General features: G+C 40.2%; 1 protein-coding gene across 1 annotated transcript in view; it reads right to left on the reverse strand.

Annotated features, from left to right (window-relative positions):
- The window catches only part of GTF2F2 (general transcription factor IIF subunit 2), a 147,737-nt gene extending 131,444 nt beyond the window's left edge, over positions 1-16,293 (reverse strand). The window contains exon 1 of the mRNA XM_008537777.2: positions 15,973-16,293. Within this exon, the coding sequence (XP_008535999.1) occupies positions 15,973-16,038 (66 nt within the window). The 5' untranslated portion in view covers positions 16,039-16,293. The remainder of the gene's footprint in view (positions 1-15,972) is intronic.
- Between the last annotated feature and the right edge of the window lie 200 nt (positions 16,294-16,493).

Below are 16,493 nucleotides of genomic sequence, written 5' to 3' on the forward strand. Positions count from 1 at the left end.
CTGTGAGTGAGCAAGCCACAGATCGTGGAAGGCTCAGAACACAGAGCTCCTGATACTCACCCGGTGGCGGCAGGTGGAAGCTGCAACCAGATACTATCACTATTCAGAGACACAAATCCACGCCATTGAGCAGTATGAAAAAATATATTAAACCTCCAGACCAGAAGGAAAATGATGAGTACTCAGAAATCAATCCTGAAGGCACAGAAATTTATAATCTAAATGACAGAGAATTCAAAATAGCTATCATAAAAAACCCAATGAGTTACAAGAAAATACAGATGGACAGTTCAACGATATCAGGAACTTCTTTACAAAAGAGATTGAAACTATAAAGAAGCAGCAATCAGAAATACTGGAGATGAAAAGCACAATGGATGAGATAAAGAAAAATCTGGACTCCCTGAACAACAGAGCTGATATTATGGAGGAGCGAATCAGCAGTCTTGAGGACAGAAATATAGAAATGCTTCAGATGGAGGAGGAGAACTAAGACTAAAAGGAAATGAAGAAATTCTCCAAGAAATATCCAACTCAATTAGTAAATGCAACTTAAGGATTATAGGTATTCCAGAGGAGAAGAGAAGGAGAATGGAGCGGAAAGCTTGTTAAAGAAATAGTAGCTGAGAACTTCCCAAAGCTGGAGAAGGAGCTGGAAATACAAGGATTCTAAAGTAGCAAATAGATCTCCTAACTATATCAACGTAAAAAGACCTTCTCCAAGGCTGATAGTTGTAAAGCTGGAAAAAGTCAATGACAAAGAAAAAATATTAAGGGCAGCAAGGCATAAGAAAATAACTTACAAAGGAACCCCTATCAGGCTTTCAGCAGATTTCTCAGCAGAAACCTTACAGGCTAGGAGACAGTGGAATGATATATACAAAATTCTGAAAGACAAAAACCTTCAGCTAAGAATACTCTATTCAGTGAAAATATCCTTCAGATATGTTGAAGAAATAAAAACTTTCCCAGATAAACAAAAGCTAAGGGAGTTCATCACCACAAGGCCTCTTGCTACAAGAAATGCTCAGGAAGGCCCTCATACCTGGGCAAAGAAAAAAAAGAAAAGGGTTACGAAGCATTGAGTAAGGAGATAAAAAGGTAGACAAAATCAGAAAATTGCACCTCTCTATCAGAACAAGTTAGTAAAAATTATAACATTAAAGATAAAGGAAATGAAAATACCAAAAAATAAATATAATCTCGTGATTTTAACCACAAACTCACGACACAAGATGGAATAAAATGTGACAATAATAACTTAGAAGGGGAAGAGGAAAAGGATGGAACTGGCTTAGTCTAAGGAAATAAGAGACTAACAGAAAATAGACTACCTCATCTACAAGATTTTATACACAAACCTCATGGTAGCCACTAAACAAATAATTACAACAAAGACACAAATGATAAATAAAGAGAAAACTAAAAAAACCATCATAAAAAACTACCTAACTGAATTGGTAGTCCAAAATACACATGACGAGAAACAAAGGAAATGCAGAAGAACTGGAAAATGAGCAATAAATGGCAGCATTATGCCCTCATATATCAATAATCACTCTAAATGTAAATGGATTGAATTCTCCAATCAAAAGACAAAGAGTGGTGGGATGGATTAAAAGACAAGACCCAATAATATTCTGCCTCCAGGAAACACATCGCAGCTCCAAAGACAAACACAGGCTCAGAGTGAAGGGAGGGAAGATGATATTCCAAGCTAATGGCAAACAAAAGAAAGTAGGTGTTGCCATATTTATATCAGCCACAATAGACCCAAGATAAAACAGGTAATGAGAGACAAAGAGGGGCAATATATAATGATAAAAGGGACACCCCACCAAGAAGACATAACACTTATATATGCACCCAACCCAGGAGCACCAAAGTACATAAAGCAACTATTAAGAAACCTAAAAGGAGGTATTAACAACAACACAATAATAGCAGAGGATCTCAACACCCCATTTACATCAATGGATAGATCATCCAGACAGAAAGTCAACAAACAAATAGTGGATTTAAACGAAAAACTAGACCAGATAGACTTTACAGATATATATAGAATACTCCATCCAAAAAGAGCAGAATACACATTCTTCTCAAGTATACATGGAACATTCACAAGGACAAACCATATGTTGGGAAACAAGGCAAACCTCAATAAATTTAAGAAGACTGAAATCATACCAAGCATCTCTTCTGACCATAATGCTATGAAACTAGAAATCAGCTACAAGAAATAAGCTAGGAAAGGGACAAATAGGTGGAGGCTAAACAACATGCTACTGAACAACCAATGGATCACTGAAGAAATTAAAGGAGAAATCAAAAAAATATCCATAGATAAATGAAAATACACCATACCAATTAATATGGGATGCAGCAAAAGTGGTCCTAAGAGGGAAATTCATAGTAATACAGGCCCACAGGAACAAAGAAGAAAAATTTCAAATAAGCAATCTTAAACTACACCTAACAGAATTAGAAAAAGAAGCACAAACCAAGCTCAAAGTCAGGTGGAGGGAAATAATAAAAATAAGAGCAGAAATAAATGAAATTGAAACAAAAAAGGCAAGGATCAAAGACACAAACAGCTGGTTCTTTGAGAAGATAAACGAAATTGACAAATCCTTAGACTCAGGAAGAAAAAGAGAGAAGGCTCAAATAAACAAATTAGAAATGAAAGAGGAGAAATTACAACAGATACCACAGAAATACAAAGGATTATAAGAGAGTATTATGAAAAGCTATATGCCCACAAACTGGATAACTGAGAAGAAATGGATAAATTCTTAGATTCATACGAACTCCCAAAACTGAATCAAGAAGAAATAGAGAATCTGAATAGACCAATCACAAGTAAAGAGATTCAGACAGTAATTAAAAACCTCCCAGAAAATAAAAGTCCAGGACCAGATGGCTTCTCTGGAGAAGTCTACCATTTAAAGAAGATTTAATACACATCCTTCTCAAACTATCCCCCAAAATTGAGGAAGACAGAACACTTCCTAACACATTCTACAACTCCAACATCAGCCTGATACCAAAGCCAGACAAGCACAACATAAAGAAGGAAAATTACAGGCCAATAACACTGATGAACATAGATGCAAAAATCCTCAACAAAATATTGGCAAACCAAATAGAGCAATACATTAAAAAGATCATACACCATGATCAAGTGGGATTTCTACCAGTGACACAGGGATGGCTCAACATCCACAAATCAATCAATATGAGACACCACAATAACAAAATGAGCAACAAAAACCACATGATCATCTCAATAGACACAGAGAAACGCATCGGACAAGATCCAACATCCATTTATGATAAAAACTTTCAATAAAATGGGTATAGAAGGAAAGTATCTCAACATAATAAAAGCCATATATGACAAATCCATAGCTAACATACTCAATGGGGAAAAACAGAAAGCCATCCCTCTGAGAACAGGAACAAGACAAGGGTACCCATTCTCACCACTCTTACGCAACATAGTACTGGAGGTTTGGGCGAGAGCAAACAGGCAAGAAAAATAAATAAATGAAAGGAATCCAAATAGGCAATGAAGAAATGAAATTCTCGTTGTTTGCAGACAACATGATTTTATATATAGAAAACCCTAAAATCCATCAGAAAACTATTAGAATTAATCAACAACTACAGCAAAGTTGCCAGGTACAAAATCAACTTACAAATATCAGTTGAATTTCTACATTCTAATAACAAACTAACAGAAAGAGAACTCAGAAATACAATCTCATTTACAGTCACAACAAGAAAAATAAAATATCCAGGAACAAATTTAACCAAGGAGGTAAAAGACCTATACAATGAAAACTATAAGACATTACTGAAAGAAACTGATGATGACATAAAGAAATGAAAACTATTCCATGCACATGGGATTGGAAGAACAAACACAGTTAAAATGTCCATACTACCTAAAGCAATGGACAGATTCAATGCAATCCCAATCAGAATACCAATGACATTCTTCATGGAAATAGAACAAAGAATCCTAAAATTCATATGGGGCAACAAAAGACCCCAAATAGTTAAGCCAATTCTGAGAAAAAAGAAGAAAGAATCACAATCTCCAACTTCAAAATATACTACAAAGCTATAGTAATCAAAACAGCATGGTAGTGATACAAAAACAGGCACACAGACCAATGGAACAGAATTGAAAGCCCAGAAATAAAACCACACATCTATGGACAGCTAATCTTCAACAAAGGAGCTAAGAACATACAATGGAGAAAGGAAAGTCTCCTTTTTTTCCCACCTTGAGGAAGATTAGCCCTGAGCTAACATCTGCCACCAATCCTACTCTTTTTGCTGAGGAAGACTGGCCCTGAGCAAAAATCCATGCCCATCTTCCTCTACTTTATATGTGGGACGCCTGCCACAGCACGGCTTGCCAAGCAGTGCCACATCCGCACCCGGGATCCAAACCGGCAAACACTGGGCCACCAAAGTGGAATGTGCGCACTTAACCACTGTGCCACCAGACCAGCAAGTCTCTTCTATAAATGGTGTTGGGAAAACTGGACAGCCACATGCAAAAGACTGGAAGTAGACCATTTTCTTATGCCATACACAAACCCAAAATGAATCAGACTTGAAGGTAAGACCTGAAACCATAAAACTACTAGAAGCAAATATAGGCAGTACACTCTTTGACATCAGTCTTCGAAGGTTCTTTTCAAACACCATGTCTACTTGGACAATGGAAACAAATGAAAAAATAAACAAGTAGGACTTCACTAGACTAAAGAGCTTCTACAAGGCAAAGGAAACCAGGATCAAAACAAAAAGACAACCTACCAACTGGGAGAAAATATTTGCAAATCATATATCCAACAAGGGGTTAATCTCCAAAATATATAAAGAACTCACACAACTGAACAACTAAAAAACAAACAACCCAATCAAAAAATGGGCAGAAGATATGAACAGACATTTTTCCAAAGAAGATACACAGATGGCAACAGGCAGATAAAAAGATGTTCAACATTAGTAATCATCAGGGAAATGCAAATCAAAACTCCACTAAGATATCACCTGACACCTGTCAGAATGGCTGTGATCACCAAGACAAAAAATAACAAATGTTGGAGAGGTTGTGGAGAAAAGGGAACCTTCATACACTGCTTGGGGGAATGCGAACTGGTGCAGCCACTATGGAAAACAGTATGGAGATTTCCCAAAAAGTTAAAAACAGAAATACCACATGATCCAGCCCTACCACTACTGGGTATTTCTCCAAAGAACGTGAAATCAACAATTAAGAGACTTATGCACCCCTGTGTTCACTGCAGCATTATTCACAATAGCCAAGATGTAGAAGCAACCCAAGTACCCATCAACTGATGACTGGATAAAGAAGATGTGGTATATATATACACAACCAAATAATACTCAGCCATAAAAAACACAAAATCATCCCATTTGCAACAACATGGATGGACCTTGAGGATATTATGTTAAGCAAAATAAGCCAGATAGAGACAGACAAACACCATATGATTTCAGTCATATGTGGAAGATAAACAAACACAGGGACAAAGAGAACTGTTTAGTGGTTACCAGGGGGAAGAGGGGTGGGGGGTGGGTACAAGGGGTGAAGGGGCACACTTACATGGTGACTGACAAATAATACTGTACAAGTGAAATTTCACAATGTTATAAACTATTATGACCTCAATAAAAAATAAAAGTTCAGAGATGAGTAAGACTACCAGAAAAGCCTTCTCAGAGGAGCATAACACTCTGACAAGATATTTAGAGACATCACTGAGTTTAAGATTTCAAAAGTCAAGTGTTATTACATATAAGATTGTAACTCTGACCAATATGATGAAGGATCTGCTGAAATAAAAGAAATTATTAAATAGCTAACATTTACATAATACATACTACTCTCCCGACACTGTTTATAAGCACTTTCCATATGTTTACACATTTAATCCTCACATCTCTATGAAGTAAGTACTGTTCATTACCCCCACCTTAAGATTAGGAATCTGAGGTACCCAGGGATTATATAACTTAGCCAAGCTTATACAATTAGGACATGATGGAGCCAGGATTCAAACCCAGGCAGTCTGGTTCCAGCATCAATGTTATTAGCCAATACACTGCATTGTGTCTGTAACTAGATATATGCAATCAGAAGGGTTTTAATTCTCAAAAAGGTTATGGGAACGTATGCTGCATCCCTACTATGTACCTCCCCCTCATTTCTCCTAAGAAGTAGTGTGAACCCTGGAATCAGTACACAGTTTTAAGGCTATGCTACCCTGAAGAGTGAGATACTACATATAAAGCATGAAGCATAATGCCTCACACAAAGCAAGTACTGAGTGAGTGTCAGGTGTCATTATTATCTCCCACAGTAATCCTGGAATGATAACATCAACATGAATGTATAATTGGGTCAGAGAGCGCTTCTAAAGCTGGAAAGGAAAAAACCATTCTATTTAGCAAGATTTCATTTACAAAAAGAACCACCTATTAGTCAAACAAATTGCAATGCTTTGGATATAGTAAAAATTCAAGAATAAAAGGGACAAAAGCAGAACTGAATGGTGTTTGTTCAATTACGTGTGCATTCTTTACACTAAAATTTATTGGACAACTACGTGTCAGACAGTATGCTAAAAGTTTGGAACAGAGGAAGAGGGGAGGGGGCCAACGGTGTCAGGTACCATGCTAGACATTTTACATCCATTATTCCATTTAATCCTCCCAATCACTTCACAAAATCACTCTCATTCTCCTCACTCTATAGATGAGAAAACTGAGGCTCCAAGGGTTGAAATAAAGTTAGCTAGTATCAGGCAGGACTTGACTCCAGATTGGTCTGATATTCTCTCCGCTACACCACTAAAGAAAAGCATGTAAAAGATCTAAGGGAAAGAGAGTTTTGAAGATCCCACATCTTAACAAAGTTTCAACTACACTGCACTCCACTTACTCATATAAGCTCAGAGGATTTGGCAAACCCCTTACGATGACTGTATCTACCTATTAGGTCTCGGTTGACGACGGGTGAGAAAAACCTGCTTAGACATACAGAGGATTTATTGACAAAAGTAACTAAAAATTTCAGAGGTGGTTTTAAAGTGGCTAAAATTATGGGCTCAAATGATGTCACCAGAACTCTCTGACCATCTCTTATCTCTTCTCCTCACCTCATTAACTCACTTATTAGACAGCCTTCCCCTTTATGTAGCAAAGATGAGTGAAGGTGCTCCTGAAGAGTGAGAGTTCTCCTTTCCAAAAGTCCCCAGCAAAAATGCAATTGTTGGACCAGCCTCCATGACGTAGTGGTTAAGTTCGGCGTACTTCGCTTTAGTGGCCCAGGTTCAGTTCTCAGCCACAGGCCTACACCACTCGTCAGTAGCCATGCTGTGGCAACAGCTCTCATACAGAAAAAAAAAAAAAAACTAGAGGAAGATTGGCACAGATGTTAGTTCAAGGCAAATCTTCCTCAGCAAAAGAAAAACAAATGTGATTGTCTCTCATGGCTCTGACTAGGTCAGGTGTCCTTCCTTGGCCCATTACTGAACCCAGAGATGAGATCCTTTCATTGGCCAGCCTGAGTCAATGGGGGGGGGGAGGGGAGGGGGTAGCGACCACTGTTAGAATCACACAAACTGAAAAGAGGGAGCAGTGGTTTCCACAAAAGAAAATTAGGGTGCCGCTACAGTGTCAGAGTAAGTGGATACCAGTTAGTCAAAGAAGCAAATGTCCACAACATTACCTGTCAGAACGAAATACAAAATCTAAAACTGATCTGCACAAACACTGTTACAACACCAAATAAAACCCTGAATTCTTGGACTATGTAAAGTATTATGTTACGGCCTCAATCTTGAAATATTGCCTAACAAGTTAGCCTTTGCTTCTTGCTTTGTCTTTGATTTTTAACCCCAGGGAACCTTCATGACAATTACTCTAAAGGAAAAAGAAAATTACCTTCTACAGAAAGCAGCCTACTCTACCAATCAATCACAAGCTAGCTAATGACTATGGTTACCAAAGACCTCTACATTGCCAAGTCAATGTTCTGTCTTCATCTTACACATCTATCAACAACATTCAAGAACCATTTCCTCCTTCTTCAAACACTTTTCTTCTCTTGGCTTCAAATCACCACAATCTCTCCTGATTTTCCTCCTACTTCTCTGGACTCTCCTTTTTGGTCTCCACACACCTAGATTTTCATCTTCCAGACCTCTCAACTTGAGGGCCCTAGTTTCAGTCCTCAGACGGCTCCTCTTCTCTGTCCACACTCAATCTTATGTAATCTCATCCAGTCTCATGATCTTAAATACCATCTATATAATGACAACTTTCAAATTATGGAAAGTCCAGGCTCTCCCCTCAAGTCCTAACTTACATATCCAACTGCCTACTCAAACTCTCCAACTAAATATTCAGTAGACATTTCACACTTAAAATCTCCACATTAGAACTCTTATTTCTCCCTCATAAACCTGCTCTTCCTGTGATTTTTCCCTATCTCAGGAAAAGTCAACTCCATCCTTCCAGGCACTCAGTCTGAAACCTTGGAATTACCCTGAATAGTTCCATTTTTCTCACACTGCACATCCAATCAACTGACATATCCTGTCAGCAACACCTTCCTATTATATTCAGATTTCAGCCCCTTCTCACCAATTCCAGATTACCATCCGAGTCCAAGCCACCATCATCTCTCGTATAATTATTGTAATAGCCTCCTAAATGACTTCCTTGCTTCCACTGTTGTCCACATCTAGTTTATTCTCAATATAGCAGCCAGAGGGACCATGTTAAAATATAAATCAGATGATCCTGTTCTGCTCAAAGCCTTTCAATTTAACAGACGTCTATTTAGTGCTTACTATGTGCTTACAGGTACTTTCCTAAGCACTTTACAAATATTACTTCACTTAATCCTGATAAAAATTATATCATCCCACTTTGCAGATGAAGAAACTGAGGCACCAAAAAGTTATTATTTGCCCAAGATCTCAGAATTACTAGTGGTAAAGCCAGGATTCTAACCTAGGCAGTCTGGCTCCATAATTACCATGCCATGCTGTCTCTCTGTGGCTAGCAGCTTCTCGTGTCACTACCCTAAACATCCTATAATGTCTTAGATGATTTAGTCCCCTGCTATCCCATCTCCTACTACTTTCACTCACTTGACTCTAACCACACAGATCTGGGAACATGCCCAGCACCATCCCATCAGAGGGCCTTTGATTTGCTGTTACTTCTGTCTGGAATATTCTTCCCCCAGACATCTGCAGGGCATGGCCCATAGTTTCCTTTAGGTCTCCGCTCAAGGAGCACCTTATCAGTGAGGCCCTTCTCCACCCTATTTAAATAGCATACCTAGCTACCTTCTATAACTTTTACTACGATTTTTCTTCACAGCACTTATCACCTGCTCTATATGTATTTGTTTATTGTTTATTCTCCCTCCCCCTGCAGGAGGCAGATATTTTGTCTGTTTTTTTACTGCCATAACCCTAGCATCTACAATAGCCTGGCACATAGTAAGCTTATTTAATTCAAAAGGTGACCAAAATACTATACCTTTGCAATGAAAAATAGTAGAATACAATAAAGACAGTATGTCAATCATATATAACTTTCTATATCAAGAGCGTATGGAAATAGGCTTCCCAGAATTTCTAGCCCATTAACATTAAGTCTGAAAAAAGGGAGGGAGGGGGCTGGCCCCATGGCCGAGTGGTTAAGTTCGCACGGTCCGCTGCAGGCGGCCCAGTGTTTCGTTGGTTCGAATCCTGGGCGCGGACATGGCACTGCTCATCAAACCACGCTGAGGCAGCGTCCCATATGCCACAACTAGAAGGACCCACAACGAAGAATATAGAACTATGTACCAGGGGGGCTTTGGGGAGAAAAAGGAAAAAATAAAATCTTTAAAAAAAAAAAAAGGGAGGGAAAAGGGGAAGAAAAAATAATGGTATATATGCTTCCAAGACTCCAAATGATATTTTTTTTTTTCCTTTTTCTCCCCAAAGCCCCCCAGTACATAGTTGTATATTCTTCGTTGTGGGTTCTTCTAGTTGTGGCATGTGGGACGCTGCCTCAGCGTGGTCTGATGAGCAGTGCCATGTCCGTGCCCAGGATTCGAACTAACGAAACACTGGGCCGCCTGCAGCGGAGCGCGCGAACTTAACCACTCGGCCACGGGGCCAGCCCCGGACAAATGATATTTTTAATTAAACCATTTTATTTTTAATAAAACTTTATATATCTAAGATATACAACATGATGATTTAACATAGATAGTGAAATGATTCCTACAGTCAAGCTAATTAACATATCATCTCCTCACACAATTACCTTGTGTGATGAAAACACGAGAAATTTACCCTCTTAGTAAATTTCCCCAAAACACTCTTGTCAACATGTCACTTGTGAGATATCTGTGTTGTTTCCACTGTCTCCACATTCATTAAAGAAAATCAGATGGAGATAAGATAATAGGTACAACAGGGGATGTTTTCTCGATATCCCAAGACCAGAGAAAGTGACAGAAAATGACTCACTTAAGCCTATTTCCTCCAGGAAACCTCCCTTGACTCCCTAGACTAAGTCAAGTTTCTCTGTCATTCACACTCACAGAACAATGTTCCTTGCTTCAGGGTCCTTATCTGTTTGTAATTGCTTTCATCAGGACTAGTATTTGATTGAGGTCTGTCTCCTGCAGTGGACTGTAAATCCTAGTTTACAGAGTACGGGCCATGTCCCTTTTTGCTCACCATAACATTCTCAGAGCCCAGACCATGACCAGCAATCACCGAAAGCTTGCTGGATGAATCAATCTGCCCATCCATTCACTCAGGCTGGGCAGAGTAGTAAGGTCAACAGTGCCTTTGAAGTCAAGGTGCTAAGGTGATATGCAGACATTACTCCCCTAAGCTTCCTTGCCAACTTGTTACATTAAATATCTAGTTTCCCAAATACCAGTCTCCAAAGCCCTCTTTCTCCCAGAGCGCAAGCAAATTAAGGGCACTGTAGTGGACAGTGTGACTGTAGATGTCCACTCCAGTGGACATCCCCATTTAAGACTGAAGGCCTTATTCTCCCAGCTGCTGGGAGTGTGGCCATTGATAGTCCTCAGCTATTAGCCCACTTTAGAATTGCCTCCACTGAAGAGAGGCCCTTTGGCCAAGATCATGCATCTTCTGGGGCAAACCACATGCGATTATTGGCAGACACAGGGTATACCTTGCCCCAACTCAGGATAGCTCCCGAGAGCTAACCATGGAATCATCCTTTGCTTTCACTGAGATTGCATCACACCCTCTACCCAATCCTGCTTAAGTGTTTTTCCTTCCACAGGTGGTGATTCCAAGAGCACTCCCTAATAAACCCCTGCATCCTAATCTCCATTTCAGAATTAGCTCCCAGGGAACCCAATCTGTAACAAGCAGCTTTTACTACCATGTTCTCTTGCAGGTCAATATACAGAGTTGACAAGACACAAGGACGCAGAAATGAAATTCTCACCTCACCTCTATTCTCCAGGGAGATAACTCATCAAAAAGACCCGGGGGGGGGGGGGGGCTGGGGCGGGGTCGGGGGGGCCCGCCTGGTGGCACAGTGGTTAAGTTTGGGTGCTCTGCGTAGCCCAGGGTTCAACAGTTCGGATCCTGGGTGCAGACCTACACAACCCTTATCCAGCCATGCTGCAGCAGGCATCCCACATATAAAACAGAAGAAGATGGGCACAGATGTTAGCTCAGGGTCAACCTGCCTCAGCAAAAAGAGAAGGACTGGCAGCAGATGTAAGCTCAGGGCTAATCTTCCTCAAAAAATAAAAGACCCAGGGCAGAGAAAAGACATTTTCTATTCCTGGCATAAGCTCTGTAGCCAAACAGACCTAAATTTGAATCACTTTTCCACACTTGGGGAGGTCAATTAACCTGTGTAAGCCTCAATTTTATCATCTGAAAAATATAGATTAGTACCTACATCATAGGTACTAAATTGTAAAATACTTGATACATAAGAAATGTTAAGTTCCTTTTTCTCCTACTATCTGCAAGGCTTTGAGCTAGCACCCATTCTAGTTTCATCTCTCCCTGGTATACAGCTTTCTCTTTGGCTGCCAATGTCCAACTGCTTACCTGTGTGTGAAAAAAAAAAGGTAAGCTTGGTGCATTGTTTTTGTCTTTTTTTTTTTTGAGGACGATTAGCCCTGAGCTAATATCTGCTGCCAATCCTCCCCTTTTTGCTGAGGAAGACTGGTCCTGAGTTAACTTCCATGCCCATCTTCCTCTACTTTATATGTGGGATGCCTGCCACAGCATGGCGTGCCAAGCGGTGCCATGTCCGCACCTGGGATCCGAACCAGGGAACCCCGGGCCGCCGAAGCGGAACGTGCACACTTAACCGCTACTGCCACTGGGCCGGCCCCGGTAGCATTTGAATTGAATAAAAGACACAACATTCACAGGGGATGATGTCCATCCCTCCATTCCTGATCCTCTCCTCTAACAAACACTAGTCAGTATGCTTACAAGAGGAAGGTTGAGTGGACTAGAAACACTTCTTTTTGCTAGCTAGAAAGCTGTTGGTTAGACCTTCTGCAGCTGTTGTCAATATCTCCACCTGTCCATTCCCAAAAAAGAAATAACATTTCTTATAATTCAGGCCCCAGGATGATATTCACGACTTACAAAAATCCCACCACTCCTAACAACCTTGCCAGTTTTATCTCCTCCTCTTCCCCATCATGTACCTTTACCTCCACCATCCTTAACCAGAGATGATGATTTTTCCACAAGTCTAAATATTGGAAGCCAAGCAACAGAACTATGCTACAATATTTTTAAACATCATCCAATTTTTAAATCATGATTTGGTATAGGGTGTAGGGCAGCAATGTGACCAACTGGCAACCTAACAATGGCACCGACTGACCAATAGGAAGAGGGTAATGTAAAATACAAGGGACCAGCGCCCTGACAAGGTAAAAATTGTGACTGTTTATATGTTTTGGCAGGTGACATCTATTGTAAAATTAATTCCAGTCGTGTCTATTACCTATCAAAATTTGTTTGGATCATCACTCTCTTGTAGCTTTAAGATATTCCACACTCTAGAAATGGCATTTCATCAGGCCAGAACAGTACAGGTCCTGGACATTCCAGTACACAATCTTCTACTTATATCTGCCTTTTCCTGAAGACACTCTAGTTCTCCCCAGCTGTGCTGGGAAGTTTTTTCTAACTAATCAACTCTATAGGCTCTTCTTTAATGTGACCTTCCCCATGAAGTCTTTCCTGTTCCAGGTAGCCAATTTTTTTTCCTGTTCAAAACTCTCAGAGATCCTATATGTATAGCTTTTACTGTATTTATCCTCTTCTATACCTGTCTAGCAATAGGATTAATAAAATATGCACAAGATGGCCCACAAACTTTGAGATACTTTAGGAAGAAACTCACATATTTTGCAACAAATGATCCTCAAACATCAGAACTCAAAGCATTACCTATAATGAGAAATATTAATGTATAGAGAAAAGACTTGAAATTGGTATGTAATTCTATTCACAAATTCTGACTGGAGAAGAATGAAGACACTTTCTAAGCAACATGTTATATTTTAATATCACACAAAAAAAGCTGAAAATGAAACTAACCATTAAGATCTGATTCACTCATATAATTTATTACCGTAATTCAGAGATGAAAATCCAAGTAAGCTCAAGACATGGGCATGAAAATCACACTGGATGCTAATCGTAGGGCAAACGAAACAACTTCAAACTATCTGATAGGTGTGCAAATCAAACTCCACTGCCTATTGGGACTCCTTTAACTAGAGCAGAAATGAAAGTTGTCAAATAAAGGAGGAACATGAATGGATTTTAGAATAGAACGTATTTGCTAGCAATTCTCATCTTCTTTTAGGAATAAGGTTTTCAGACTACAACTGGCAAGACAGTCCCTTCACATCCCAGAAAGATGTATTTGCACACTTGTTATTCTCTTTGATACATAAGATTGGAAAAAGAAGAAATAGTGCACACCAAGTTGATACGAGGAAACAATGATATTGCAAATAACAAATAATCAAAACATTACAACTACATTTATAAAACAAGAACAAATCCTTGGCTTGAGTCGAGTTCTTTTTAAAGAGATAAAATGTATTCAAATGGTCATATATGAGACCACTAAAATTTTTTAACTTCTTCATTTTAGATTCATTACTTTTTTTCGCACTCTCAGTCAGTCACCAAATCCTGACAACTTTTACTGAAAAAGTTTCCCTAACTCCTCAGACTTCATTATCACACACCCATGATCCTGTGATAATTTTCTAATTTTAACTCTAGTTATCTTTCCCTCAAGCTTATTTTTTTCTGAAAAAAATCATTTGCATCCCTGCCTTACGCAAAACCCTCCAAAAGGTTCCTCACTTCCTGCAGACTAAAGATATTCTTATTTCACTATATGACAATGACTATATGGTCTTAACCTTTTCTACACAGACCCTCCGCACTAGGCATAATAATCTCTTTGTTTTCCAGGACACACCATGTTAATGTACATTTCCACTTGTGCATTTCTGTGCCACTCTCCATGGTACACTATGCTATGTCTCTGTCCACCCACCCAAAACCTGTAAGGCAAACATTTATTGAGCATTTACTGTGCTCCAAGTACAAATGCATCGTCTCAAGTCCCACCATTTTTTCAAGCTCTTTCTTTCAGTCTGTAAAGGAAATCTCCTTCTTAATGATTTTCCTCCATTTAGCATGCAGTAGGAGAGACAAATGCTCATTTACTCCATCCTTTTAAGTCATATTCACATAGCTGTAATAAGTCAAACGAGCGCCAGAGACTAAGGTTAGGGTTGAAGAATAAGAGATCATTCATTTATTCATCACATATCTGTTGAGCAATTAACATGTGCCAGCACAATTCTGGGTGTGACAGGCAAGGATCCTATTCTCATGGAATGTGACTATGTGTACATGCCATGGGGAGAAGGAGGTACCCAACACTGAACACATGAACACAGCACCACTTTAGGCTGTGATAAGTGCTTTGAAGAATATAACACAGATTTGACACACTAGTGAACGATCATAAGGGAACTATTTTAGAGAGGTGCATAGGGAGGGCCGTTGAGATTTAATTTACGAAAACTCTGCCATGTAATAAAAGTTAAAAAAAAAAATTAACAAACCAAAGGTCCCTACATTCTACTTGAGGTTCAAAGACTGTCATAACCACATTTTGAACATAGAAATGTCTTACGAAACTCCTCTAAGGGACAACACTGCCCAATATGAAAATACAAAGCACAAATACTGTGCTCACTAAGGACTAATCAAGAGTGCTTTTTTTTTTTTTTTACAAAAAAACTTTAATTGACGGGTCACTGTCACGAGACCCAGTCGTGCTCTAACAGCCCACTCTCGTCCAATGGTCTCTCCTTCCGCGAGTTCAGAGCTCTCTTCAGGGCCATCAACCTAACAGAACACTTAGGCAGGAACCAGAGTTACTTTTTGAGCGAAAAAAACTATACAGGAAGCAGACCCTCAACTTCCTGGTACAGACTCACAACTAAAATCAGTTTCACCAAGAGAAGATGCAGAAATTCTTCAGTGTGGGGTAAAATGCACCGCTGAAGTCGGAAGACACCAAGACAGGGCCCCAGAAAAACCAGGTCGTGGGGAAAAGAGATCCATTCCGGGTTCGGACTCGTCATTGGCTGAAAAACAGTGTGCGTCCCTAAACTAATTTCCTCATCTGCAAACGAACAGTAAGTTCTGCCTCTCAAGTTACGTGAAGTTCTAACGAGACGGCCTTAAAGAGCTTTAAAGCCTTTTAAAAGGCGCATGGAGTGGGACGGTCTCAAGTCACTTAAACTATTTAAAGCATGAGAAGCGCAAGCGGGGGCTGCGCGAACCTCACCTTGACCAGCCACACTCCGGTGTTCTGTTTGGCGCCGGTCAGGTCGAGTTCCCCGCGCTCGGCCATGGATCTGTCGCCGGTGGCGGCGCGCGGATCAGAGCAGAGGCCCCGGGAGCTGCGGGGCTGCGGGGCGAGGGACCGGAGCAGAAAGCAAGCTGCGACCGGAGGCGCACTGTGAAGACAGCGTCCACCTGCCAGGATGTTGGGAACCTGGGGAAAGAGGAACACGCCGCCGGGAGCCGGGAACTGCGCCTGCGCACTGCCACCGTCACTACGGCGCCCTAGTGCGGACAAACTTCCTGGTTCGGCAACTTCTTGAAGAGGCGTGGCTACTGGTGCGGGCTGTGTCTGAGTGATTAAAACATAGGGCGGGGCAATACACTTAATGACTAGGTCAGCATAACTAAAAAAATGAAACGTGTCAAAACAGAAAACTGGGGTTCAAAGAGACAAAGGCTGTCAGTGTATGTCCAACTGTGGCCAAGGAGAAGGAGACAGCATTTGGAGGATAAGGTGGGAAT

The sequence above is a fragment of the Equus przewalskii genome, chromosome 16, assembly GCF_037783145.1.
Source record: "Equus przewalskii isolate Varuska chromosome 16, EquPr2, whole genome shotgun sequence".
NCBI lineage: Eukaryota > Metazoa > Chordata > Mammalia > Perissodactyla > Equidae > Equus > Equus przewalskii.